Source organism: Amblyomma mixtum, chromosome 1 (genome assembly GCF_055824585.1).
Source record: "Amblyomma mixtum isolate Tamu chromosome 1, ASM5582458v1, whole genome shotgun sequence".
NCBI classification, from domain to species: Eukaryota; Metazoa; Arthropoda; class Arachnida; order Ixodida; family Ixodidae; genus Amblyomma; species Amblyomma mixtum.
Genome location: NC_143012.1, coordinates 39,443,289 through 39,470,812, shown reverse-complemented (window position 1 = coordinate 39,470,812; position 27,524 = coordinate 39,443,289). Strand labels below are relative to the sequence as shown.

General features: G+C 43.2%; 1 protein-coding gene across 1 annotated transcript in view; it reads right to left on the bottom strand.

Annotated features, from left to right (window-relative positions):
- Positions 1-27,524, bottom strand: part of bt (projectin protein bent) — a 221,564-nt gene that overhangs the window by 101,728 nt on the left and 92,312 nt on the right. Inside the window, exons 20-37 of the mRNA XM_089548430.1 lie at positions 26,908-27,215; positions 24,827-25,642; positions 19,658-19,764; positions 19,458-19,576; positions 18,289-18,525; positions 15,174-15,213; positions 14,217-14,310; positions 8,946-9,216; positions 7,838-7,977; positions 6,395-6,536; positions 5,516-5,657; positions 4,740-4,864; positions 4,503-4,641; positions 4,244-4,374; positions 4,027-4,113; positions 3,144-3,350; positions 2,313-2,615; positions 995-1,152 (exon numbers count right to left, since the gene is read on the bottom strand). Coding sequence (XP_089404556.1) covers positions 995-1,152; positions 2,313-2,615; positions 3,144-3,350; positions 4,027-4,113; positions 4,244-4,374; positions 4,503-4,641; positions 4,740-4,864; positions 5,516-5,657; positions 6,395-6,536; positions 7,838-7,977; positions 8,946-9,216; positions 14,217-14,310; positions 15,174-15,213; positions 18,289-18,525; positions 19,458-19,576; positions 19,658-19,764; positions 24,827-25,642; positions 26,908-27,215 — 3,566 coding nt within the window. The remainder of the gene's footprint in view (positions 1-994; positions 1,153-2,312; positions 2,616-3,143; positions 3,351-4,026; positions 4,114-4,243; positions 4,375-4,502; positions 4,642-4,739; positions 4,865-5,515; positions 5,658-6,394; positions 6,537-7,837; positions 7,978-8,945; positions 9,217-14,216; positions 14,311-15,173; positions 15,214-18,288; positions 18,526-19,457; positions 19,577-19,657; positions 19,765-24,826; positions 25,643-26,907; positions 27,216-27,524) is intronic.

Here is a 27,524-nt window from a genome sequence, read left to right as displayed (position 1 = left end):
CCGCTCTCCACTGCTACTCGTTTCACCTCTGTGTTATGCCAATGCCATCAATGCCACAGAACCATGAAATGTGTCGTTAACTGCTGTCACAGTAAAGCTGCTTTTTTCTGTAGTATCTCTTAATGATGTGCTAAATGCTCAGCAATAGTATGGCCTCCAGAAGCTAAAGTGCAGCCTCAAATGCTACGATGAAGCGTTTGAGATTCAAGATCAAATTGGAAGGTAACATAACCGACTCAGAGCCAGAAGCTCTGCGGTTTGATTCCCCACTAAGATGCATTTTATTTACCTGGATATCTCAGCTGAGGTTGTACTGGACAATGCACGTCCATCAGAAAGTGCCATAAGTCTGCTCTATCACTTTAACTAATACACATAACTAGGAATACATCATCAGATCTCAAGTCACACCATATTCCTGCTGCTCTTATTCCAAGCTCCAAGGCTTTAGTCATGCTGAACTGCGTTGCTTTTCTATAAAGCATGCTCCTATGCAGCTCCTAAGGCAGCCCTCAAGCAGAGTGTGCATACGCAACTGTGCTGTGCTTATATTTTTCAAAGCAACATACAATGCCTTTCTGAAGGAATGGTGGAGTTTGATCTGTAGCGAACAACAGAATCAGTTCAATCCTGCAGCAAAACCTGCCTTGACACTACAGTTTTCAAAGGTTTCCAGGAAAAAAAAAAAGAAGAAAACTGGCAGTTTTCAGCTTTACATTAATATGCCTAAATCCTTGAGTGAACCTAGGTTTCGTTCCTTTCAAAACAATAGAAAATATTCTGGCCAGTAGTCTATTAATGACAATAAAACAGCATAGAAGGCTCACCGTAGCTAATACGCTCTAGTGCTTTTATGGAGAAATAGTTCAAGTATGAAAACAATTCACAAGCAGCATTAGTTGCGACATTTCCCTCAGATACATCTGTTGACCCTCGTGTTTCCGATCCAGTCCCAATTTTCTCCCAACTGTAAAGGCATCGAGTGAGTACTTACAGCACCAGGAACCCAGTCCCTGGAGAACTTGTCCTTGTACTCAATGACATATCCTTCAATGGGTGCACCACCGTCACTTTCAGGCTTCTGCCACTTGAGGTCCACGTGGTCGGCATCCCAGTCAGTGACCTCCACATTTCCTGGCTTCGAGGGTTCGTCTGCAAGTAAACCGGTAAGTTCATGAATGCATGCGTTGTTGTCTCGTCTGCACACGAATACCACCTTTTTTTTTAATTTGCTATAAAGCTCAATATACCACAGAAAAATAAAGACCAGGATAAGTCAGGATGCATTCATGCATACTGCATGGATGAAAACAACAAGAGATAAGAACAAATCGGAACAAGAGAGATGTAATCTTCCCCTTATCATTTGTCTTCATCGTTCTCATCCATTGCTCTATCATTCTCACACCTTAGATCTTGAGTCCAACGTAGTGGCATATTATCGCAGATAAGCACCTCGGATGCTGGTCCTTGCCTTGTATTTTGACCTACATAGTAAGTGCAGGCACCCAAAAAAAGATGTCTTCGAGAAACCTGGCCTAGGCAGCATAGCGGTTGCAAATTCTAGATTCATCCTGCAGCAACAAGTTAATTTCTCATTTACTTAGAAAACTGTCACTGACAGTTACTAGTCCAGCTGAGAAAAAAAAAAAATAAGTGTGCTTAAAACTAAGTACAGAACCAAACAGTCAACCGTTTGCTAAGATGAAACATTTTGTACCTTAATAGCGTTTAAAACTGGGCTAGTTGGTTACTGCCATGGTTGTGCATCGTGGTGCTTTTGGAAACTTCACCACAAAAGGAGACAGCACAGAACATGAATTTGCTACCCTGATTATGTGCATCTGCATGTTTTGAGCTGTTCTCTGTTTTGTGTGAATTTCCAAAAACGGGAGAATGCAAGGCCATGACACCCCCTCATCTCATCTAAGAAGGCTTATCTACCAGCCCACCTCTTTCTTTTTCTCTTCTTTCACTCTCCCTTCCCTTAAAGCTCTGTTCAGGTGTCCACCCAGATAAGTGAGACAGATATGTGAGACAGCTACTGCATCATTTCCTTTCCTCAAAAACCAATTTACAATTTTTAGGCCATGATTTTGTGCCTATCACATGTCATGGCACAAAAGGTGACTGTGCACAGGCTGTAGACAGTACTTCTCAGCACAAGCCTATGACTTTTCAATACTTTAAGCAATCGTTAAGAATGCCTTTGCAAAGTTAACGAGAAAAAAAAAAGAACAAACTGACCAGGATCTAAGTCACAGAACATAAAAAGCACAACAATAGAAATGGTAGAAAGCTGTCAGGCTCACCATATGGATCCTTGGCCAGGGTCGTTTTGTCAGCGTTGAGTGGCTCGGATGCGCCCTTCTTGTTCACGGCGCGCACCCTGAACTTGTACTCCTTCTTGGGCGTGAGATCAGTGATATCAGCTTTGGTGTCCTCGGTGGTGAGAACTTCGGTCCAGCCTCCCCTGACACCCAGGTCTTGCCTTTCCACGACATAGTGCAGCAATGGAACACCGCCTGTGTCCTTTGGCGGCTTCCACTTGAGCTTGCACCGATCCTTGAAGATGTCAGTGACCTCGAGAGGACCCTCGGGTGGCTGGGGCACATCTGAAGTTCGAGAACAGCACATAAAGGTACAATCAGGTAAAGTGCCCCTGCTCAGTTCATGATGCAAAACCTGCCTTTCAATGCAAAGTTTTTCTGTACTAAATCTAAAAAACACCAGAGAGTGGAACGTAGTCCCCAATGGGCATTGAAGCTCCCTTGGATGTCCTGGGGACATGTGGGACGTCCTGTGGACGTCCAGTGAATGTCCAGTGGAGTTTCGGTACCCATTGAGCTGAGTTGTTCCGACATTAGGCAAGCACATTCCTTTTTACATTTTGTACTTTCCTTCTTTTTCCATCTCCATTCTTAATGAAAGCAGTAAAGCAAAAAAACCGCTGCTGTCCCCCTTGTCTCCTCTTAACATTATCGTCACCTTCTTTCATTGCAAGCCTTAGTCAGCATCCCAGCCAAAAACCCAGATATATAACAGCTGTACAAAAAGAGATAGCAGGAGATTTCCTTACATGCTTCAATGGACAAAGCTCGTGCAAGTGACGAAAAAGCAGTACAGATGGACTTTCTACTCACCGAGGATGTTGATGTTGAGCGGGAGCTTCGCCTCTCCTTGCGAGTTGCCGAGCGAGAACTCGTAGGGGCCGGACGACTCACGGACAGGCTTCCGGAAAGTCAGAATTGCCATGTCATTCTTTATAACAACGTCAACCTCCTTGGTAGGAACTGGCTGTCCGTTGCGCGTCAACTTTCCGACCACGTCTGATGTCCTCACACCGCTCACTGGAATAATAAAAAATAAATAAATAAACTGCACGAAGCATATATTCAGGCAGCCATCATAATAACACACTCACGAAAAATCCAGGCAGAGCTGCGAGAGCATAGCCGTGCGCACAGGGGGACAGGGGGTGCACCGCTCCCCCTAATCATTGAAGGAATGCGCCAAGTCTGCCCCATACCTTTTACTCTGTTAGACTTGTCCCATCATTGTTTATAATGCAGGGTTATGGACAAGCAGGTGTTATGACAACAATGGTGGCCGAGGGCCTCGGATGTTGCGTTCCAAGAACTGTTTACTTGCTCAGTCACTTAGAGGCAATCTTTACAGGTTCTTTCTTGCAGTTAACAAAAGACAGATGTGTTGTATATTTTCTATGGTTTAGAGAGCATGGAAATTCCCTGGGAAGCGCACAGTTACAATGATGCCTCAGCAGTGCAGAGACTGCCTTCCACTGTCAATGAGACACATGAAATTAAAAACTACTGCTCAATAATATTTTGTATACTATGCAAATCCATCGCATTGAAATATAAATGTTTTATAACCATTCCTCATCTTTGCACTCCGTTAAACTGTAGGGGCCTTGGTGGGAAGGAGTTGGGGGGTGCTGCAATGAAACTTTGCTCCCCCTACGCATGCCTGTGAGAGGGAAACAAAAGATAAATCAAGACGTACCACTGTAGGGGACCTCAATGGTCAATGGCTTTCCAGTATCTCCAGTGTAGTCTGTTTTGTCCAGCTTGATGACAGGAACCTTTTCAGCTACAAAAAGAAAAGCATCATAAAGACTCAAATTCACATCTGACTGGTGAGAATTCTTTTCCCATCAAAGCAATGCGATCCCTGTCAAGCATGAAGTATGAACGTATATACACTGTTGACATGGTCTTACCTTCAGCCACGGTGAGCTTGCAGGCACACTTGAGGTCCTTGCACTCAACAGAGTAGTCACCAGTATCATCAAGTTCACATTTGTTGATGATCAGTTGATGACGACCATCATCAAGCATTTTAATGTTGATTCTGGATGCGAGACAGTGAAAATGAAAGAGAGATATTAATTTGTGACCAGAACTAAACAAGAAACGAAGCAAAAGCTCTCTTTATTTGCACCTAGCTGTTGCATTTTATTTCTCAAAAAATGATCGTACCTGTCATTTGGCTTGATTTCTTCACCATTCTTGTACCACTTGAGCGGAGCATGCCTATCAAGAAGTTCAACCTCCAAGATGGCCTGCTCTCGTTCCAGGGCGTCAACATCTTTTAGCTTCTTGTTGAACTTGTTGGCCGCTGCAAGCACAAATGAAAACCACACAGGAAAAAGCAAGTTATATAACAAGAATCCTATTTGACGATGACATACCAGGCTAGAAAGTTACTCCACTCACGTTCCACAAGAAGTTCTCCACTTGTTTCGTCGGAGTTGGTCTTGCACACGTACTTGCCTTCGTCTGTGATCTTGGCCTTTTTGATGTTGATGCGACGCTTGCGACCTTCCGCCACCACTTCGTAGCTGCAACGAAATGAATTAATAGTTTCCTTGTTGAAGAGGCAGTGCTATCTTCAGTTGGTTCCGACAGATGCAAACACAAGTTATCGTGGCAGTATTTGAACAGTAAATCACAATGCAAAATCAGAGCCACATGGTATGCCACAATCTTAAACTATATCAAGGAGGTTCATTTAAATAAAAATTATGTGATATGAATGAATCAAATATAATGGGCTGCCATTACTTCGAAAAGCAACAATAAAATGAACTACAGGGCTTTTCATGTGCAGTCCTTTTTAGTAGGGTAAGCTGGTTCATTAAGAGACATTAAGAGACATACTTAAGGGCTAAAAAAAAGAAACTAAATGAAAAACAGGAAACAAAAAGAGCCAGGTACTAATGACATGCAACACTCTGAATCAACGTCTTCCTGGCTGTAAACGCATTTTCAACAGTTTCTTTTTGGCCAGATGCCTGAGTCAGTTACTTCCTCTAAAGCATGATTTTGTCTGAACTAATTGAGAGCCAAGCACATGGAAATTAAGCCTAGCATTTTTTCCAGTGTTTGCTAATAGCATTTTATATTTTTCAATATACAGCGCTCAAGTCAGATACTTGGCACGAGGAATGGGCACTGGAAAAAACGAGCGCGACTTCAGAAAATGCACTCACTGCTTGTCGCCCTTGATCTCTTTGCCGTCCTTGAACCATTGCACTTTGGCCTCCCATTCGTCCACTTCGCATTCAAGGGTGACAGAGTCATCCTCAAAGACCTTGAAGCTCTTCAGGCCCTTCATGAACTGGAACTGTTGCTCTGCAAGAATAGCACACGGCATTTTGTGTACGATGATTCAGATCTGCTCCTTTTAAGTTATCGAAACAACACTGCTTTGACTCAGTTGCTACAGAGAAAAAAACTGCAGCACAATCGACACGTCGGATTTGCGGCTAACAAAAAAATAGTTGCGCTAACTATAGCATCTAAGATTACCATGTTAAATCTTGTGCACAGATCTTCACTATCTCGATTACAAAAAGAAAATACTTATATACAAGTAGTTTACCAGCAGTACCTGTTTTATTTTCCATGACAATGAAACTAACGATGATTACAATGGTAAACAAACCATACTGTGCCATGTTCTTTGCTTCCAGATTATTTGCAGTCATGGCTGCACATATTGGATTCCCTACACTCCAAAAAGAAAGGAATAAAAAGGGAGTAAAGAGTCTTCTAGCTTTCTCCCTTTCATAAAAGGGTGCTAGAGGACATCTTACACCCTTTTTACTCCCATATAGGCGTATTCGTGTTTAGAGTGTAATGCAAACTCAAAGAGGTGCACTTGTCCCTTAAAGAGTTCCTGAGTTTAGATGATATGACAATGAAAAAAACTTTTTTTTTTCAGTTGCTCTGTTTTATAAGACTACCCGGCACTGCCCGTGGGTACCAAAGAGAAAGGCAAGGTGTTGCACTAAAGTGCATCACCTCCAATGTGTTATTCAATTCCTGTGCTTGCAAATGGATAGTACTAAGCCGTAATCCAAGCTCACCTGCAATGGTAACCTTGCATGTCGTCTTCTCGTCTGGGCTGATCTTGCAGGTGTATTCACCAGTGTCGTCCAGAGTGCAATTCTGAACGCGCAGTATCTTCTTGCCAAACTGGTCTTGCTCAATTACGTACTTGTCACTTGCCTGCAAAGAGGTTGCGGGAAAATTACGCACTGTTTCTACCAACTACATACAAAAATAAAAAGCAGGCACAAAGGAGTCAGATCCACAGTCAATTCCAAAAAGTTAAGGCTGAGCTGACGAGAACAAGCTACAAGCACTGACCTATGAACTGTAAAAATGTAAACTATTAACTGCTTGCAGGGGTTCCCAAAAGAGGTTCTGCTGAACTCCTGGGTTCACTGTAGTGCTTTCTGGGTTTCCCAGGCCCCGAAATCCACTCTTGTCTCAAACCAAACCTTTCCTTTATCTGCTTAATTTATAACTAATCATACTGTAACTGCTTAAACAGGCTGTTTAGTAATACAGCCCATCATTATTATTTGAACTTGGGCATTTTTAATGCAATGTGTCCCTACATGTTCTTCTTCGCGTGCAAATCAGATAGTAAGGACTGGAAGCCATGGCATATGAGCTTTGTCAGCACCTTTTGAAAGTCACTGGGGTTCCCCAAACACTAAAAACATTGAAAAATCCCTACTGCGACTAGAATGAAAAGTGCAGGTTATATTTTACAGCACATACTCAAGGGTCAGTGCCCAACAACAAAATTTTAAGGCTTGAAAATTATGCTAACGATTTAAAGGTGCAGTGAAGAGGAATCGGAACTTGTCTTTTTGCCGCGGGAACTCTATCTACACATTCCGAGCATTCTTAGAAACTTCGACTAATTGCCCCGTGTGGCCGATTTCCCTAATTAAATCGAATTAACGTCTGGCTCCCGCCTTTATTTTTTTTAATTCTCCCCGTACGGTGGGCAGAGTCGACCAACGCGTGGAGTGCCTTTCACCCAGTCCCGTGGCGGCTTGCTGCTCTGCCATCGGCGGAGTGATACGTAGTAATCCGTAGAAGCAAATAGTCCGCGCGTATTTTTATTTCTGCAGGCTTATTTTGCGGCTATATTATCTGTGAATAAAACTATTTATTCACGGAAACCTAAAATACAAAATACAGTGAAAGCAAAGCCTCCACGGAGCTGGCTGAAAGGCACTTCATGCGTTGGTCGACTCCGCCCACCATACGGGAAGAATTCAAGAAATAAAGTCGGGAGCCAGACGTTAATTCGATTTAATTAGAGAAATCAGCCACACAGAGCAATAAGTCGAAGTTTCTAAGAATGCTGGGAACGTGTAGATAGAGTTCCCGCGGCAAAAAGACGAATTCAGATTCCTCTTCAGTGCACCTTTAAAAGGTAATGAGACTCCAATTTTTGTTGTTTACTACAAAGTAATCAAAAACAAGCAGTGAATCTAAGAGGAACTTACAGCAACCTTCTTGCCATCCTTGAGCCACTGAACAGGGGCCTTGTGGCTGTTTGTGGTACACTCAAGCACCAGTTCCTTCGTGGTGTACTGCTGCGACTTTGACGGAAGCTTTTTGACAAACTTGTACACTGGGTCCGGGTCTGGGTGAAACAGTCGCAAACACCAATCATCAAGAGAATGACCCTGCTTTGGAAGGTGGCCACAATAACACGAGGTCACTAACATTTATAACTGGTTTGGTTTGGCTTATGGGGTTTAACGTCCCAAAGCGACTAAGGCTATGAGAGACGCCGTAGTGGAGGGCTCCGGAAATTTCGACCACCTGGGGTTCTTTAACCTGCACTGACATCGCACAGCACATGGGCCTCTAGAATTTCTCCTCCAAAGAAATTCTAGCCGCCGCAGCGGCTATATTATAAAGTGAGGTCAAAGATTTTGTAGAAAGAGTCTGCCACTCCACAACAAGCCTTTTACTCTTGGAAAAACAATAAAAAAAAAAGATGACAGAAGCAGAAAGAACAGACACCACAAGGACTCGTCTTTTTTCGCTGTGTTTTTCCGAGAAGTACCAACTAGCTCAAACGTCGGTAAGCCTCTTACTGCAGGTATTGTATGCAACTATACAAACCAAAAGAAAGAACGTGAAAGTGGTGTAGTATATCAGTGACAATAATCAGAATGATGTGCAAGAGTAAATGAAAAAAAGAACAAAACATTAGCCTACAACTCATAGAGGTGACTTCATTATGCCATGCTTTTCATTTGTGCAGTATGGAGTAGGCCATGTTCAAGCAAATGATGCACATTATATTTCAAGCATCTTGTAGCATGAGTCGCATATAGCTAGCCTGCAGTAACTAATAATGCAGCTATATTTGATTTAGCCAAGCCGTTGCCCTTCAGCACGAAGTTGAGCATATCAGAAAACAGCAATGTTCAGGAGAAAGCAGAAGACTAGCAGAACCTCAATACGCAATAACCACTTTCACTATGTTCTCCTCGCATTGTTGGTCATCCTACTTCCTCAGGTTTCAGCAATGGCTAAAAAAGTTTCTAGCCAACTTGATAGCTAGTGTGAAGTGTTCCATAAGCAGCCGAAACAACGCACCATCCACTTCCAGTATTCCGTGGCAGCTGGTGTCGAGGCAAGTGAGGGTGTAGCGTCCCCCATCTTCAACCGTCGGGTTCATGATCTCGAGGACGTGCAGGTCTCCCTGGCTAGTCATGTGGTACTTCTTGCCCATGAAGATCTCCTGGCGGTTGCGGAACCACTTGCCCTTCACACCGCTCTTTGAGAACACGGCCTGGAAGCGTGCCTGCTTGTCTCGGCCTTCCTTGACATGCACATTCTCCAGTGGCTGAAGGAAGGCATCTGGTTTCTGTGGGGGAGGGGGCAGGAGGCTAAATGGCGCGCAAGAACCGCACATTGTTGTAGAGCTCTACTGGACGTTGCATCTGGCTGTGAACAGCCAAATAGCAGCGGAGAAATTCTTATCCATCATTTTGCTTGAAAAGAAGATGCGAGCGCTTATTGTTTGGTTCACATTGTTCCAACAAGTGCTGACAATATTAGCACTAATTTCTATACACTGAACACAGCGAGATGAGTAGAGGTCGTTTAAGCTAATGGTGAGATTAGCCTTGCGGTTACTCTTTGGCTACTGCTCCACTGTCGTGAAACGTAGAACGAAGTGTCCATTTATGAGTAAGTGTCTGAGTGCTCTGTCTTCTTTTGTGTTTGACATCTGCTCTACCGATTTAGAATTAGTGACTATATGGACCGGCTTATTCTGGCCCACAGATAGCTGACTGCCTGAAAAGCATAGCAATATGGACTACCCAAACAATATACTATGCTAGTGTGCACTACTCCATGTCTGCCATCACGGAACATGTATAACTTGGTTCTTGTAAGTGAAATGCATACAGTAAGTGACAAAGGCCAATGCATGCAGACAACACTGACAAAAAAATTCACTGCAATACAAACAGTAAGAAAACCAATTTGTAAGTACGTTAAGTGAACAGAAAAAACCACTTAAAACAAGCAGGTTAACAAGCAGAACAGTAAAACACAAACAATTCATGTTCACAAGTGTAACAATTGAGATGTAATATTCATGCATTTCTATTCTATAGCACTTACTTACTTTAAGAAATTTCCATCCAGTAGATACTTTATGTATACAATGACATTCACATAAAGATCTAGTCTTGCGTGCAAGTTAGTTTCAGTCATGGAGTAACTTTCATGCTGTAAAAAATTAACCGAATAAGAAATGTAAAGTGCAAATCAACCAGCAAACCAGTCATCGAAACTGTCACTCACACTGTCCTGGTCAAGTCAGTTAGGCAACTTCAGCATAACTACCCATGCAAAGTTTTTGATTTTACCATAGTGCGCAACACAAAACTGAGAAACAAAATATACAGCACAAACACAGGACACAACAAGCACGGCAGAATCCTGCCACAACATACAAAGAACAAAACGACAAAAATACTGAAAGCTTAGCTGCTAATAGCAAAGATTCGATGCGAACTGGGCGAGAAGAAAGATGTGGAAAGATAGAGAGAGGCAGCGGCAAGCCACAACAAAACAACATCCGGCCAGCAGCCCTGTAAGCTGTGAGACACGGGTGAGACATCGAGAGGAGGCTACGAGACAACTGCATCATTCGAGTGGCCAACCTCGCTGCCTCGGCGCACCCTGTGCAGCGTCGGCCAGTCGGGAATGATGTCGGCGAGAGACTGGCGCCTACTCTCCCATGGAGGGTGCAGCTCCAACGTCTGAGGTGACGTTGTTGGAGGGCCACAAACAGGGGAGACGAGACACGTGAGGAAAAAACTTGGAAGGACACAAAAGACACGGTACACACATAACGGGACCCCACAGGCTACCAGACTAAATAAGATGTGACAAAGCCTATTGGCACGCAACTCAAATGGCACATGAGCTTAAAGGTGCACTGAAGAGGAATCTTAACTCGTATTTTTACCGTTGGAACTCGATCTACACGTTCCGAGCGTTCTTGGAAACTTTAAATTATTGCCCTGTGCAGCCGATTTCCTTAATTTAAATCGGATTAACATCGGGATCCTGCCTTTTATTTTGAATTCCCCGCAAACGGCGGGAGGAGTCAGCCAACCTTTCACCTATTCCCGTGGCAGCTTGCCGCTCTGCCATCAGTGGAGTGATACGTAGTGGTCGGAGAAAGCAAAGAGTCCACGTGTATTTTTACTTCCGTGGGCCTAATTTGCAGCTATGTAGTCTCTGACTAGACCTATTAATTCACGGAAACCTAAAATAAACAAAATAAAAACGAAATAAAAGTCGCCACACGATTGCCTGAAAGGCACTCCATGCGTTGGTTGACTCCTATCACCGTATGCGGGGAATTAAAAAAAAAAAGGTGGGAGCTGGACGTTAATTTGATTTAATTAGGGAAATCAGCCGCACAGGGCAATAAATCAAAGTTTCTAAGAATGCTGGGAACGTGTACATCGAGTTCCGGCAGCAAAAAGACGAGTTCAGATTCCTCTTCAGTGCACCTTTAATTTGCATACTTGCTAAAGCAAGCCAGTACATATCACACTCCCACAATGCTCAACTACTGGCTTTTATGTAAGCGAGCATTTAAGCTTTACACACAAGGTAAATCCTAGTTTACAACTTATCCCTGCTGCCATGCTATCTTGGCTTAAGGAGGAAACACTACCCACAATTTCAGCACTAAAAATGTATGATTATGTGCCACACGTGCCATTAACATTTAGCCAAGCGACATCTTCATATAGTGAGTCAATGATATATATTAACATGTTGCCAAGAGATAAAAAGACCAAAGATTTACTTTTCATGACAGCTTTAATCATTAATCATTTAACTTACTCACAAACAACGACAACACACAAAGTGTCTGAACACTGGCTCAGACACAACAAGACAAAGGACAGAACATGTGCTGCAGAACAGCACAGAGACATGTAGTTAAGGACAACACACATATACACTCACACATAGAAAAAAAAAAAGTAGAAACCGACAACGGAGAGGGCCTATCATCTCAGACTGACAGCCCAAAGGCTCGCAACACATTTAAAAAAACTAGGAGGAGTTCTGGGTGTGCTACTTGCGAAAAGCACTACAGAAACAAATAAACGGAACTGAAAAGAACAGGGGAAGCAGAAGAAGCACCTGCCAGAAGTCGTGTTTGAAAGCAGAACGAAAGCATAAGAGGTGGAAGAGATACTGCATTGCAGCAGGCTAGAAGATGAGGAGCTGCTGCAACGTAGATCGTTGAGAAATGAAGTCTACAGAAGAGGGAAGCAGGTACAGAGAATTACTAGAATGACAGAAGTCTTTGAGTACAAGGTGCGTGCATAAAGTGTGCAGCGAGCAGCACGTGAGAAAAGAGGCTTGAGTGGATAGCCTCGGAAAGAACTGGAAAGGGAGTGAATATCAAGAACGAAAGAATACAGGAGAAAGAGACAGATAGGAAGGATCTATGAGAAGTGGAGAGAAGATTCGCTGCAGGAAAAGAGGGAAAGAGTTTGCAAAAGAAAGAAGGGTGGCCTGCAAAGCAGAAAAAGGAAACTGAAGCCAGAAAAGAACGGTCGTCCCTGGTGAAAATCTTTCCCAGCCCAACTGGTTTATGGAACAATTTACAGTTGGTTCCAGTCGGAACCAATTGGGTTCCAGTTGGCTCCAATTGGAACCAACTGGAACCCAATTGGTTCCGACTGGAACCAACTGTAAATTGTTCCATAAACCAGTTGGGCTGGGAAAGATTTTCGCCAGGATCAGAGAAGAGGAAGTGGAAAGCACAAGCCTGCTAGGCTGCCAAGGATGCCCAACCTCCATCTTCTCCTTTGGAACCTTGTGAAGAACTGGCCAATCGGGAATAATCTCTGCCAGTGATCGCCGCCGAAGCGTCGACGAGTGAGGGATCATGAGTTCATCCTCCTGTGAAGGAGGAGGATTGCAGCAGCAGTCCCAGTTAGGACTGCAAAGGTGCCCGTTACGGTGGCGAGACGTATGGACGAAAGAGAACACAGCGATCTGTGCTGACCTCTACCACACTGAGACCGTGACTCGCAGTTGACGTGTGTCCCACTCAGATGCAACGCAGTGCAGCAAAAGATAAAAGGGATGGTGAGAGCCCCGCACTGAGCTTCAAAATGCTTGCCGGCAAAGTATGGCCGAAGAAAACGGAAAAACGGCAGCCGAGTCCGAGCCGAAAAACGAGAACCATGACTGCTGGAAAAGTGAAAAAAAGTTCAGCATGGAACACAGAGGACCGTTTGTGTCACGTGACAGAACAATGTCACTTACACAAAAGTGCCCCCAAAAAAAGGACTTCAACAGGGTGTGTACAGTGCACAGGACGCAACACAAAAAGGGGAAAAAGAGAAACACACACAGGACTGAAAAATAAGTTGCTCTTGGCAAGACCCAAGAAGAAGCATTTCATGCAGAAAAAGCATGCGAAGTAGTGCAAAAAGTGCCACACAATAAAAAAAAGAAAAATTCTCCAGGGAATTGCAGAAGCCTGGAGCTCCAAGGCAAAAACAAAAAATAAAGAGACACTGCAAAAGTGTTTTCTAGATAATACTAGATAATTTGCTGTTCAAGCAGGACAAAACTGACATGAAAGTATGATTCCATGTATAAAAATGAGTTCACCTTAATGACGTATAGTACAAGTATAAAAAAGGAAATGCAAGTGTTTGAAAGTGACATGCTTGACATAGCACAAGAATGACACAGCTTCGTTTAACTGCCATTAATAGCCAAGGCTAATTATATTTGACATCAGTTTTGTTTAGCAACTTCTGCAAAATAATCTGCCTTTACAACTTTTGCTACATATTCTTTACTAATACTCCAGTAGTTAGTCTCACCCGCTCCTCTATGAGCACATCGCAGACCTGCACTGCTGAGACTGCACCTGAGACCACTCTAAAAGTATACATATTATTGATATAATGCTTTAAAGGCAAAATGAAAAATAATTTTCATTTTGTGAGACGGTGATGCATCATCAAAAAAATGTTCACTGACAAGAACTGCAAGCTTGAATAAAAACACTGCACTGACAGCCTTAGTATCATAATGCTTCTGAGCAACTTTCTCACCCAGCATCAAGCTGCACCTGCCTTGAAAACACTCATAAGAAAAGAACATTCGGAACATGTGTTCTGTGCATCAGTGCCATTCACTGAACAAGTGGCTTCCAAGAGCCATGCTTCCCTGCCACTAGCGATGACTTCAAACATGGCAGTTTAAACAATTCATGTGAACACATCTAGCTTCACAGCACGACAGTTTGGAAATTCTCGAAAGCTGTAACATCTTGGCATTGAAAGTTTAGATTACCGGCTTGCGGGCGGCTGCAAGTTCCTTCTCTTCTTCACGTTGCTTGAGTTGCCAGTCGGGGTCATCTTTGCCAAGCCCCCACTTGGCGTATTGCCTGCGTATGGACAGATAGCACCAGGTGAGGATGCAGCAAACAAAAGTTATGTATGAAGGCCAAGCATGGCTGCAGAAACAAAATGAAGACATTGAAATAGATGAGCTTTCACGCTATGCTGAGGGATCTATGAGCTTGTACATGAATAAGTACACCATTGTCTGCACTCCTCAGACCTCTATCTCTATCCTCTGTACACCAATTCTATCATCAACTACAACATGTCACATCAATAAAAATGCCAATTAGCTCCTCTAGCCAGGCCATGTTTCTTGTAAAATAGCATTTATATCAATATAATCGCAATAAATTCAGAGAAACACAAACAGTAATAAGAATATATGAAGTTTTTTGTGTGTCAAATGAACACAAAGCTAGCAAAAGGCATTGCAGTGCTAAACACACAATCAATCCGGGTCGTACGGAATTCTTGAACAGAGTTTTGGACCTGGCATAGAGCTTAAGAAAAGAGTTTGTGATCCCAAAGACAGCACAAGAACACTACACCTATACATGGGCAAACGAATTGATATTGCTAAAAAACCTGTCTGGAAAGCAAACAATAATTACAAAACTTAGGATGTATTTCGCTTTAAAGGAATGTCGTTTAATACCTTACTTATATCCAGGACATGGGACATGCGACAGTTGCTCAAGGTTTAAATATGTTTTATAGTCTACAGAACACCACTGTGAAATCATTTACAGTATATTTAAAGCTGTCCCAGAAAATAAATACTCTGAAAGATAAATGATTAATTAGCAAAGGACCCTTAAAAAGTGAAACTTTTGGTTCCCGTATTGCCTGGGGATATTGCTACATAAAAAAAGCTTGCAAAGCAGCTATGTCACAAAGCACTCACCTGTGCTTGAGCATAGCACGGAAATCCATGCCACTTTCATCTGCAAAAAATATACAAATGTTATAGCAGAGGCTAAATGTAAATATTAATTTTTTCTAACATCGCTAAAGAGTGCTCGAGCAGGTGTGATCATGAAAGATTGCAATCTATATTAAGTCATCATCATCATCGTCGCCATCATGATGATGATGATGATGATGAAGAAGTTATTTTTGTTCATAACCGAATAAAGATCTCTGTTAATCTACAGAATTCAACCTTCAATTTCAAACTTATTTACATATCTGTTAATTGTACAGCACAGTAAAGACAATAACTTCTAAGCTTACATTTTTATGAGAGAAATCAAGATGATTAGTGTGGGTCATTGGTCCTATGGAGCAAGTGTATTGAAATGGTTAGACAAGGACAAAATTTGATAATAATCTTTGGATGTCAGTGAAACAAGTATGTTATTTTGTGTTCTATGTCAATAGGTACCACCAAAGGTCAAATAAATATAACAGTGCTGTTATAAAACGTCTTGCCCTTTGCTTCTCGCTTGCATTAGAATTTGATGAAAAGAAAAGTAGCGGGGTTTCATTTGGTAGTTTGGAAAATGCTTTCCACAGCTAAGGAATTTCCATAGCTAATTTCTTTTCACTGGCCTATGAAAATATAAAACAACTATTTTAGAGTAGTAACAAGTAAAAGTTTGGTGGTCAAACATTGTAAAACGTATACTGTACTTATTTGCATAATGAACACACCAACTTTTGCCATCAAAGTGTATAGTGTTCATTACTGCAAGTAAATACAGTAATCACGGTGTTACAGCACACAATGATGCTTGTTTTTGCAGACCATTAGTTGTATGCAGTGGGCGTGGGTTCTGTGCACGTGTTATGAACAAACGTGTTTGGGTGGGTGATTGGTTTGATGTGTTTGTCGACCAACTTGCCTTGCGGTGGAGCACCGGGAGGAGGTGCGACTTTGCGTTTTGCGGGTTTCTGTGTCAGTGTGGCACCAAACTTCTGCTTAACGTCAGCAATGTTTGTGAGTGGCTGTATCTTTGGAACTGTCTTTTGTACTGCCTTTTGTGCAGCTGTGTTGTGAAGATGGGGAAGTGGCAGAGGTTGTTGCACAGCACGACACAGTGAGACAGAAGCACTTTGACAGCAGCGCACCACACAACAGCACACTGGCTACCAAATAGCTGAGCGGCCAAAAGCCTGTCACTTGGGGACTTCTAGTGCTTTGTATTTGATGTGCAGAAGACTTGGGGGGAAGCCAGTTGTCTTAACCCTTTCAGGCGCCATTTTTTGTTTTGACTGAAATGAATTATTCTTTCACCTAAGTAGTATATTCTGGCCTCAAGAAAGGGAATTTGTTAGTTTTCAAACGTGAAAGACCAGCAGGTAAGTTTTTACAACGATGTGGAGAATTGCATACAAAGTGTCAGATTTGTTAGAAATAGTAACACTGAAATGTTTTCGTGTGTCAGGTAAACACCCAAGGAATCGTGAAATCACTTTTTGTTTTGAAGATTCATATTACGCTATAAATTGAACAAAAACAATCGATTTTTTCACCAACGGCAAAATCTGTCTGCACAAAAACGGCGGACAAAGAAGTGCTACCAAGCTCACTCTTATGTGAAATATTATTTACTGCATTGGCTACATGGTACAAAAAAGCATCTTATTTGCAACAAGAAAGGGGCTCAATTTGACTGAAATAATGAAATCACTGTTAACTGCTCCAATTTCTCAGAAAAAGCTGTAAGTTTGCCGCTTACACAATTGTGTACAAAGCGCCTGAAAGTGTTAAACAACTATTGCCACAAGAGAAAATTTCATTGCGCTTTTAGGATACAACAAAAACTGCAGACAAAACTTTTGGCAGAGAACCTGTAGAGTGCTCAAGTGGCAGCCCATATGCAAACAAAGCGACACATAGCTCCAACTGCTAAGTTCCAGATGGAATGCTAGTGCAAAATTATAGTCAGAGAAATTTGGAGGTCAGCTGGGCATGAGAACGTTATACGGACACCACTAACTGGCGGCTAATTTCACTATCTGCAGTCTCCTGCACACAACCCAAGTGCTATACACAAGTGTAACACCAACTGTATGCATACATTCATGCGGTTTTGCATTGAGAGTGGAACCTTTAGTAGAGATGGTGTAGAATACAGTGTAGAAATGTGTTAACAAACACGACAATGCACCAAGCATTAGTTATAAGCCTGGTTCAACAACTCCTGATTTAGAAAATGTATGTGATAAATGACGGAAATGTGTCGGGCACTAGAGTAGAATTAGATTACTGTGTTCTATGAAATGTAAAAGTATCTACTGCGAAAGTTCTCAACAAAGGCCTGAATGTGACAGCACAAATATGTAGGCAAAACAGCTCCATTTGCTTGTGCAAGGCCGTGAGTAGTAATATCGGAACACATTTTCAACACTTTTTAACAACAAAACATGCAAACGGCCACAATCAACAGGAACTTTTGTAATAGAAGTGCCGAACTACAATAAGACCAAGCATAGTGAAAAAATTTGCATCTTTTAGCAAATAGGTAACATTTAGACTGGAGTTATGATCTGCTGTTTGTCACTTAAGCTATTCTAAAGCAGTGAACTCAAACCTGTGGCATCAGCGCGGATGCACGAACTTTCTGAACATGTGTTGGTCAAATGTTTAGGGGAATCCCCCAAGGTGGAGTAGATTTGTAATAAGGGAGTAATTACTCATTGACATCCACCCGAGCGCAGCCATATGGCTACAAAGGAAAGCTATACAGCTTTCTCAGAAACTTTGTAGTTAAAAAAAAATTTGTTCTGGTCCGGGGTTCGCACCCCGGACCAGGACGAATTTTTTTTTAACTACGAAGTTTCTGAGAAAGCTGTATAGCTTTCCTTTGTAGCCATATGGCTGCGCTCCGGTGGATGTCAGTGAGTAATTTTTTTTTTTTTTTTTTTAATTACTCCCTTATTACTTTCTGAACATGCACACACACAAACTTTTCAACGATTGCGGAGTATTACAACAGAGCTGCGTAGAGGCTCAACTATGTCACTGAGCACTAATTTCGCACGAAACAGGACGACGAAAAGTGGCAGCCACTCACCGCTCACAAAGAGACTCATGGTGACGGAATCCTCGCCATGCTTGTTGTAAGCGACCACCTTATATTTGCCCTCATCAAGGCTCTTTGCCTTGCGGATGCAGAAGCACACGGTGTTGGTTTCACCGTCCGTGATCACCTTGTAGCGACCACCCTCATAAATTTCACTCATGCCCTTGTAGAAGCGGAACTGAGGCACAGGGTTGCCCTCAACCTGAACGGACAGGTATGCGGTACCACCTGCAAAGAACACATGGTGGTTGAAATACAGAGCCACAAGTGTGCAAAACAGTGAACATATGATGAACTGAGACATGTGGTGCATCAGTATCAACTAACCAGCTAAAATGTCATTTAGAGGACCTTTTTTAGTGGATCAGTTTGCAGTAAACATGGCTACATTGTTAACACAAAAGTGTGAAGTTACCAGACTAAGCAGTTTTCATATATAAACATTCGTTCTCCAAGATGTGTCAATGCGAACTAGAAGAAAAAAAGAAAAACCATACACAGAGCATTTTTTATTTGTTCCATTCAATCTCCAACCTTTCTTTTTGTCCAAGAGAGTGACCTTTATTTCTATAAAAGTTGACTATCACAAAGAACTATAACAACTGCTAGGTACACCTATGAGTAGTTGTCATGACACCCAGTCAATGAGAAATCTTACCTTTATCTTATCTTACCTGATGATTTTCTTAAACCACTCATTAGAAGCACAGGATCAACTAGTAGAAAACTTAATTTTTTTGTTTATGGAGTTCAAAGTCCCAAAGTGACTCAGGCTACGAGGGACGCTGTAGTGGAGGGATGCGGATAATTTCAACCATCTGGAGTTCTTTAACGTGCACTGACATTGCAAGGTAAACGAGCCTCTAGCATTTCGCACCCATCGAAATGCAAGTGCCATGGTGGGGACTGAACTCATGTCTTTCGGGTCAGGAGCCGAACGCCATAACCCGTGAACCACCACGGCAGCTGAGCCTTTAATTAGTACAAGTTGGTTATCCTAAAACACATCCATAGCTGCTAGACACAGCTTTGCGCACATGTCATCAAGACACCCAGTTGATAAGAAACCCCGCCATGCTAATGACTTGCTTAAATCGCTCAATAAAAACACAGCTCGAACATTAAACAAAAGCATGCTTCAACAGAAGCCGTCTTATCACCTTCAACAGCTGTGACGTTCTCCTGGTAGTCCACAATGTTAGGAGGACCTTCCTCATTCTCAGGAATGGGACGCAGAGGCGTTGATGGCTTCTCAACCTTCTCTTGCAGTTCAGAAACGCTGAAGGGGAACGGTTACGTCAGTGCTTGCTGACCAAGAATAAGGAGGCAGAGACTAAAGCTGCTAATAAACAGTGCTGACCTGGCGCGTCGCATGTCAATACTGGAACGTCGCCGCTGCCTAACTTCAACCATTTCACCGGGTCGAAGTTTCTTCATCTTGCCAGCCTCGTCGACAACCATTCCTTTCTGTCAACAGTCAGTCAACAGGGCGTTAGCAACTGCCAAGCCGCTCTCGCTCACTTAATTTATTAGCAAAAGCAAATAGCTGATATCTATTTAAAATCAAAGTATGTTTAGTGCTAGCTGAAAAGCTACACGCAAAGCTCACTTAAGGAGTAGAAAATAGTTTAACCTAACAGGAATGAGCACGAAGAGCTGACAAGTGTAAATAATAACAATAAATAATATTAACACATAAGTAATAAATAATGTGTTTAACTAGTAGCACAGCAACAAGCTTAAATGGCTACCAAATGCACAATATATTTAACTTTGCTAAATTTAACCCTAGTGACGCACTTTTCATGTGTGCTAACATGGTATCTACTTTATTCCTTTATCTTACACAGTACTGACAGAACTGAAATGGGACACAGTGGAAGAAAATGGGAATCTTTACACATAAGAAATAGGGGAACATACAATGGTGCTTCAGGGAAAAGCTTTTGAAGCCAGAGAAGCAGCAGAGAAGGCTGAAATGAAGAGGCCACGAGGCCGCAGCATGCAATGTGCAGCCTTAGGAACACATGCAGTGAGTCGGCAAGCATTTGTGGCACAGGAACACAAGAGAGAGATTCAAGGCAGTGACAACAGCATACAGTAGATAGAGAGACAGGCTTGATGCACTGGCAGTCTTGAAAGAACCAGAGCATACAGTGCACATGGCTTATAGATCCATAACACAAGAGATGGTCCTTGAAGCCAGAAGCGCTCAGGTACAACCTGAACTTCAAAGGGGGACTTGTGCCGCCAGACGATGCATGGGACAAACAGCTGACAAAGCAGTGTTGAATCAGAGAGACAGAAAAAAAAAAAGAAAGATGAGAGAAAGGCAAGGAAAAGAAAAAGATGTAGAGCGACAGCAGTGGGGAACAGGTGATGGTGGCACTGAAACAGCGCAACAGGTATACAAGTAAACAACAACGACAGTACAGAACAGCAAATGCATGGCACAGGATTGTAACAAGGAACAAATGCAGCCACAGAAGAAGGTACGATTTTATTTGTTTTCAAACAGCCGTGTAGAGACGTAGTGTTGCGAGCGCGTTTGCGAGACATGCGTAAAGCTTCAGTGCAACAAAGACAGGGCAAAAGATGGAGACAATAACCAGTCGCTAACTTTCGAATGACTGTTTAAAGGGCCATCCGCAAAGCCATGTTTATGACACACAAATCTGCAGTAAATGCAGCCCTGCATCAAAGCCAGAATGGTTTACTAAACAATCGGGTGAGAGTTAGAGTGCAGATTTCCGAACCCATTATATGAGTCTTCTCTTTTGCCCTGCATTTTTTGCACTGTGTAGTTTGCACTTGAGATTTACAACAAAACCATGTCAATGCCATTTCAGAAGTACTTTTGTCAAAAAGGTGAATGTGTAAGTGCAAAGTCTGAGGGGGTGTGACTATGGTGATTGTTTAGAATTAACTTTTTTAACAGCACAGGATTAGGACATCACATGTAGTCGGTGTGCCAGACGTGATCACAGTTTATTAGTGTAACTTGGTGCTATGTAGTGATACTAAAGACAACACATAGTTAGGCATGATATTATTATCGTGTTGTGAAAGTAAGTGCTAAATAATTACAGTAGGCTATTGATGGTTCAAACTTCTGGGTATTTAAATTGAAATTTGATACTGTGGTCAGCCCACAACACTGGCAATTTGATTACGTTAAAGAACTTTCATTAATTTCAAACTACCCACTTCCAAACCACTTCTACTGGGAGACTATAACTAAGTAGCATCAGGAAGCACTTGAAAAATCGAATATGCCTGGTTTAGACAAAAACAAAAGCACTTGAGCATGCTGTGTTCAAATGCATGACTAGCTGTGGCTTGTTTAACAAATAGGCTTACGCTAAAATCTGTTATGCATGCTTGGTTGCAATCAAGTGCACTCAAAGGCAAAGTTCAAAACTTGGTCTTGACTTGCCATTTAGCTTAAAAAAAAACTATAATTAATTTTAGACCATTTAGACATATCATAACTAAAGAAGCAATATCAAACCGCTAAAAGTTTGAACCCTGATAGCCTACTGTAAACAGGAGATAAACCTTAGAATCAGGAGAATGGTTATTGACCCTCCCCATTTGGCCTGGTCAGTTGTATGCATACCGTACAAAACCCTGTCAGCCATTATAAAACAGAAATGTTGAATACAATTGCTCATGCTGTGACAAGAGTAGAATTCAGTGCTCATTAAAAGATATATATACATTCAGGTCACATTAAGGAAAGCACCTCTTAAGCAGCGTGGCGTCGACAACCAAAGCAAAGCTGAAGTAGCCCCGCATGTTACTAAGCAAAAGCTGGACAAAGTCCGCAGAGCCTGAAAGATTATGACAGCAGCCTTCAACTTAAGGGGGGACACTGGTCTTGAAAAAGAAATTTTTATTAATGAAGTCACAGTTAAGAAATCTTCAGGGAATATGTATTTTTGTGTGCTGATTCTAAATATGGCATTTAATTTCATGTAAAACAATTTCTTGAGCACTTATGCACTTTTTATGCTAGTATTTTGCAGAGAGTTTTGAAGAAAATTTGCTGCGGGAAACTCGCTGAAATGTATGCCATTGGGTTCTCTTCATACGAAGGAATACAATAAGGGTGAAATTGTCTTCCTGCCTATCATAGAACTTAAGTTATAGAGTTTTGAAGTTGTCGCTTCAGAAATGAGAAGAAAAGTATGTATTCCTGTTTCTGAAGTGGCAGCTTCAGTACCCTATTACTCAAGTTCTATGAGAGCCAGGATGATAATTTTACCCTTATTGTATTCCTTGGTGTCAAGAGAACCTAATGGCATACATTTCAGCGAGTTTCCTGCAGTAAATTTTCTTCAAAACTCTCCACAAAATACTTGCATAAAATACATAAGTGCTCAAGGAATTGTTTTACATGAAATTAAATGACATATCTAGAATCAGCGCACAAAAATACATGTGCTCTGAAAATTTCGTAACTATGACTAAATTAATAACATTTTCTTTTCAAGACCAGTGTCCCCCCTTAAAGTGCGCCTGTACTGGTGTGATGCGAAGTGAAGTTTTCAGCAGCACTCTGAAAGCAGAAGCGCAAAAAACATGAAGCCTTCAAGGCAGCCCAGATGACGAAGACAGCGGCAAAAACGTCCATCCAAAAAAACAAGCCGGCACCTCGATGTCTTCAAGCAGCGTTCAGCAGGCTTCCACAAAAAGATATGCAAAATGTTTGATGAAGATGTTGAAAAAGGATGGCAAAAAGTACAGCCAAGCCATAGGTAGTGTGACTCTGGCTGTATCCACACGCAAAAAAGTGCCTGAAGTTGCATGTGCGGCAAAAATTTCCATTAGTGCCTGCAAGCCTTAAGACCGCGGATTTGCAGTTCTTGTGCGCTGTGGAGGTGGGGAAGAGGCCTTAGGAGCAGAGAGCAGAGCGTGACGAGACATTCGCTCAGCTGGGCACAGCAGCGGCGTAGGGAAGCCACACGCAAGCCTGTGGTAAAGCGTCGAGTCAACGAAAACTGGACGTCTGGGAGCGAGGACAGTTCGGGGCCGTTTAGCAACACTGGATATGGTCGTCAACTTGAGGGAAGGCAATTAGAGCTCCATGCAAGCTCAAAACTGATAAGGTGACAGTTCAAAAAAAATTGCTTGCATTTAAAACGACTTTATGCATAGCAAGGCAGGACAGTTGCTGCAACTGCCAAGGATGCCCTTTCAACTGGACCTGAATCGGGGGGATGGTTGCACTAGCATTGTTCTAAAATGGACAGAACAGTGTCCGACTTGTATTTCAACTCGCAGCAGCAGCAAAACAAGAAGCAACCAGCAAATGCAACACGTCGGACTACATTTAAGAATGCAAGTAAGCATTTTGCTTGCTCCTAAGAATGCGGGTGTCCCATATGTCACCTTACCAGCGAGTAACGGCAACACATGCGACAGTGGCTTGTGGATTCTGGGTACAGCCGGTGGGGGCAGACAAAGCAGATGGAGGGACAAAAAGCGATCGTTGCAGAAGCAACAGCAGCAGCAGCAGTGGCGGCAGCAGCAGCTCGGGCTAGACTGCCAACAACGACCAGGCCAAAGAAAGACGACACCGAGAGAGGACACTACGGGGTTAACGCCAGGCAACCACAGTGTCCCCGGCCTCAAACCAACCTCATCGGCTGTGATGATGACAGAGCCACGACGTGAGCCAGCTGGTGAACCACCAGGTGACCCCGGCTCTAGCATGCCACCAGGCCCGACAGCCAACGATTCTTTCCGGTTTGGCTCGGGCGTCGGCTCTTTGACGATGGGCACGACTCGCTTCGGTGGCGCTTCTTCGGGCTCCTGGACTGCAATCTCTGGAACCGACTCCTTTTTCCTTGGCTTTGGCGCTTCGGCGGGTTCGGGCACTCTGATCTCTGGCACGCCATTTGCAACCGGACTCGGTTCTTTCGGCTGACAAATACACGAAAGTCTACTTTGAGGCAATGCTCCGTGGCTGCTAGCGAAGGTACATAGTTTTATCGACACAGTTTGCATACAGCACAGGGTGTGCTGGAGGCCCAGTCAGACCGCTGGTGAGGTGTGGCGGCAGTGATCTCAGACGCTGAAAAAAAAAACGGTCTAGGATGCTGGCTTATGTACCTAGAAGAGAAAAAAAAGTTAGACATGTCACGCTGCATGCAAGCGGGCTTCAAAACAGAGGCTTTGGCAAGCTTGATGCCAAGGTTGCCAAGTCTGTGATGCAGCTTGCCAAAAAACTGCGTCTTGATGTAGGATTCAGCCAGGCACAGCAATAGAGCTCGTAAAGCAGTTAGAGAGAGAGCCGGGAAAAAGAATAAAATGGCAGCTGGGGTGCGAATGAACCCGGAAAGGCCACAGTGAAAGCTCAGAATCACCGAGGCATTGCCAGCTGCATCGCCAAGGCAATGATTCAGTGCGATCTTTCGCTAAAGAGCTGAGCTTCTCACGGCAGCCTAGCCAAGTGCATTCAACGGCAGCAGCGTTGCAGCAGCGTTGAGAGGAAAGCCCCGGTGCGCCGACCTTGAGAGCATACCTCAAGCATCTTTTCAGCATCTTCCACAGTCATGACGACTCCTTGCACAGTGACAGTCGCAGTCTGTGGAAGAGCCACAAGCTCGGCCGGGATGTGGCCCGCCTCGGGCGCCACACAGACGGAGCTGCGCCGCCCTCTTGGTGACGGCGGGGGCTCGGGTGTCTTTTCTGGCGAGCCAGCGCGCTTGACTGGCCGCATTTTTGGCTTCTTCGGAGCCTCCTCCTTGGGAGGCTCTTCTTCGTCTTTCTTGACACTCCTTTTCTTCTTGGGCTTCTTGGGCGCTTCAGTGTCGTCAACCATAATCACCGGCAGCGAAGATTTGCGTGCCGGTGGCGACTCAATTTCCAAGGGTACAGCCTCATCTGGTTCTCCTTTGTATATTAAGACCATGGGCTCGCCAAAGTCACGTTGCTCATCTTCCTGGTCGTCTTCCTGTGGAGGCTGAATCTGGAAACCCATCACAGTCCTCGGAGACTTTGAGCGTGGCGACTGAGAAGGCGAGGAGGTTACAGACTCGGTGTCAGACGGCACCTCAGGCGCCAGGTTAAGAGGTGGCGGGATGCTGTCCCTCTTCTTGGGACCAGCTGGAGGGGGTGTTGGAAGAATGGTATCTTCAGGGGTGGGCATGGTTGGTGCCAGGGGTTCAATTTTGTCGCTCGGACGTCTTCTGTCGACAGATGGACGGCGCTCTTCCACTGGTGATGGTTCGCGAATGATCTCGTCCTTTGTCAGCTTCGTGACTTCACCATTCTGGCGACGGTCGAGACTCGTTCTGCGCTCGGGCAGCTCTTTTTTGTCGGCTTCAAGCTCTGATGGCTGCAAAGTAACGGAGCTCTCAACCAGTGGACAAGGGTAATGTGAGGACCTAGAGGACGTTTCAGCCGTTCCGAAGAGATCTAGGGTGCTCAGAGCCAGAAAAAATGTTAGCACGCAACAAAATGATAAAACTGAAAAAAAAAAAAAAACCAAAAGAAGTAAACACAAAAAAAAGGAAAACACAAAACAACTTCGAATTATTCTGTTACAGTACTAGTTTTTTTAGGACAGACATTTAATGACACCAAGATTTGGGCAGTTAAATTTAAGATGGTAATCACACTTCACAGAAATGTAAATCTACTCTAAAGAACATCTCACCTATGGTCAATTTCCACCAAAACAAGTCCAACGTACTAGTCTAGGCACAGTAGCATACCAGTCTTCATGTTGCTGTGAAAGCTAGAATGGACTCACAAGAAATAACTATGTGAAAGATCAAGGCAAATATTTATACACACACGCACACACACATACAAACACACATATGCTCACAGTTGTCAACACAACAGCTAGCTCTGTGCAGGCACAAGATATATGTACAGTAGGACCTCAAAGGCATGCAGACTAAGTTTACTCCAATGATACAATTTGCTGCCGAAGTCACAGCATGAAATTACTTTCTAAGTGCACGCAGGTTTTTTTTTATCTATTATATTACAAAAATATTTGCACTTCCTTGACAGCCGCATGTTTTCTAACTCAACATTGTGAGCTTCAACACTGGTCTGAAAGAGCAAAGCTAAATCTTTTTATGTTTGAAGTCCAATGCCTGAAATACTGCTACCTTCAACTGAGAGTACATAGGACAATGGAATGTACTATCGCGCTCAATATGAGTTGCAACGCGCGGTCATCGACCGGGGCTCGTTCCGTGGTGTGCCTCCTCCAAACAGTCGCTCGGAATTCTGGGAGAAACTTTTTCCTGAGCGGGGGTGCTGCTGTTTCCTGGAACAGCAGTTTCTCCCAGAATTCCGAGCGTCTGTTTGGAGGAGGCACACCACGGAACGAGCCCCGATCGATGACCGCGCGTTGCAACTCATATTGAGCGCGATAGTACAAGTAGAGCCTGAGTGGTAGATTTCAGTAAAACTAGATAGCAAAGATTTGTTTGCACTGTCCTACTATCAATATGTTTCTTCGTACCTCCCTACTGCACTACAATGCTCATGATGCACTACAGTGTTCACGATGACATATAAGTGTACCTCAAAAACATGCAACGTGCACAGATATACAACAATGCCAAAGAAGACAGGCTGTACCTTGTCGATTGAAGGCTTCCTCTCGACGGCCTCCGGCTTCAGTTCCTCCTTCTTTTCCTCCGCTTTCTTCACCGACGGTTTCCTCTCGGCAGGCTTCTTGGCCTCGACCTTCTTCTCCTCAACTTTCTTGACCTCGGCCTTTTCCTCCACTTTCACTTCTTCGACCTTCTTCTTTTCCTCAACTTTCTTCTTCTCCTCAACCTTCTTCTCCTCGACTTTCTTTGGCTCAGGCTTCTTCTCTTCCGGTTTCTTCTCTTCAACCTTTTTCTCTTCTGGCTTCTTTTCCTCTGGTTTCTTCTTCGGAGCATCTGAAACAGTGGGGAAAGAGAGAAAGTGAATTGAGTGTATTTCCTCAAGACCACAACAATGAACAAGACCAGCACAGCTGTGTCACAAGAATGGAAAGGTTGTTATCCTTTATACAATCTCTCAACGCATTAAATTCATTTAAAAATATTTTAGGCATGCAAATCTAAGAATGAGATGAAAATCGTTCCTTTGTATGACTGTCTTCTTAAATCATAAAGGTCAAAGTTAGTTTATTCAATCATTCTCCATCTAACATCAAATGACGCTGCTTGTGGCTTTGTATACTTTTTTTGCTTTCATGTTGCTCT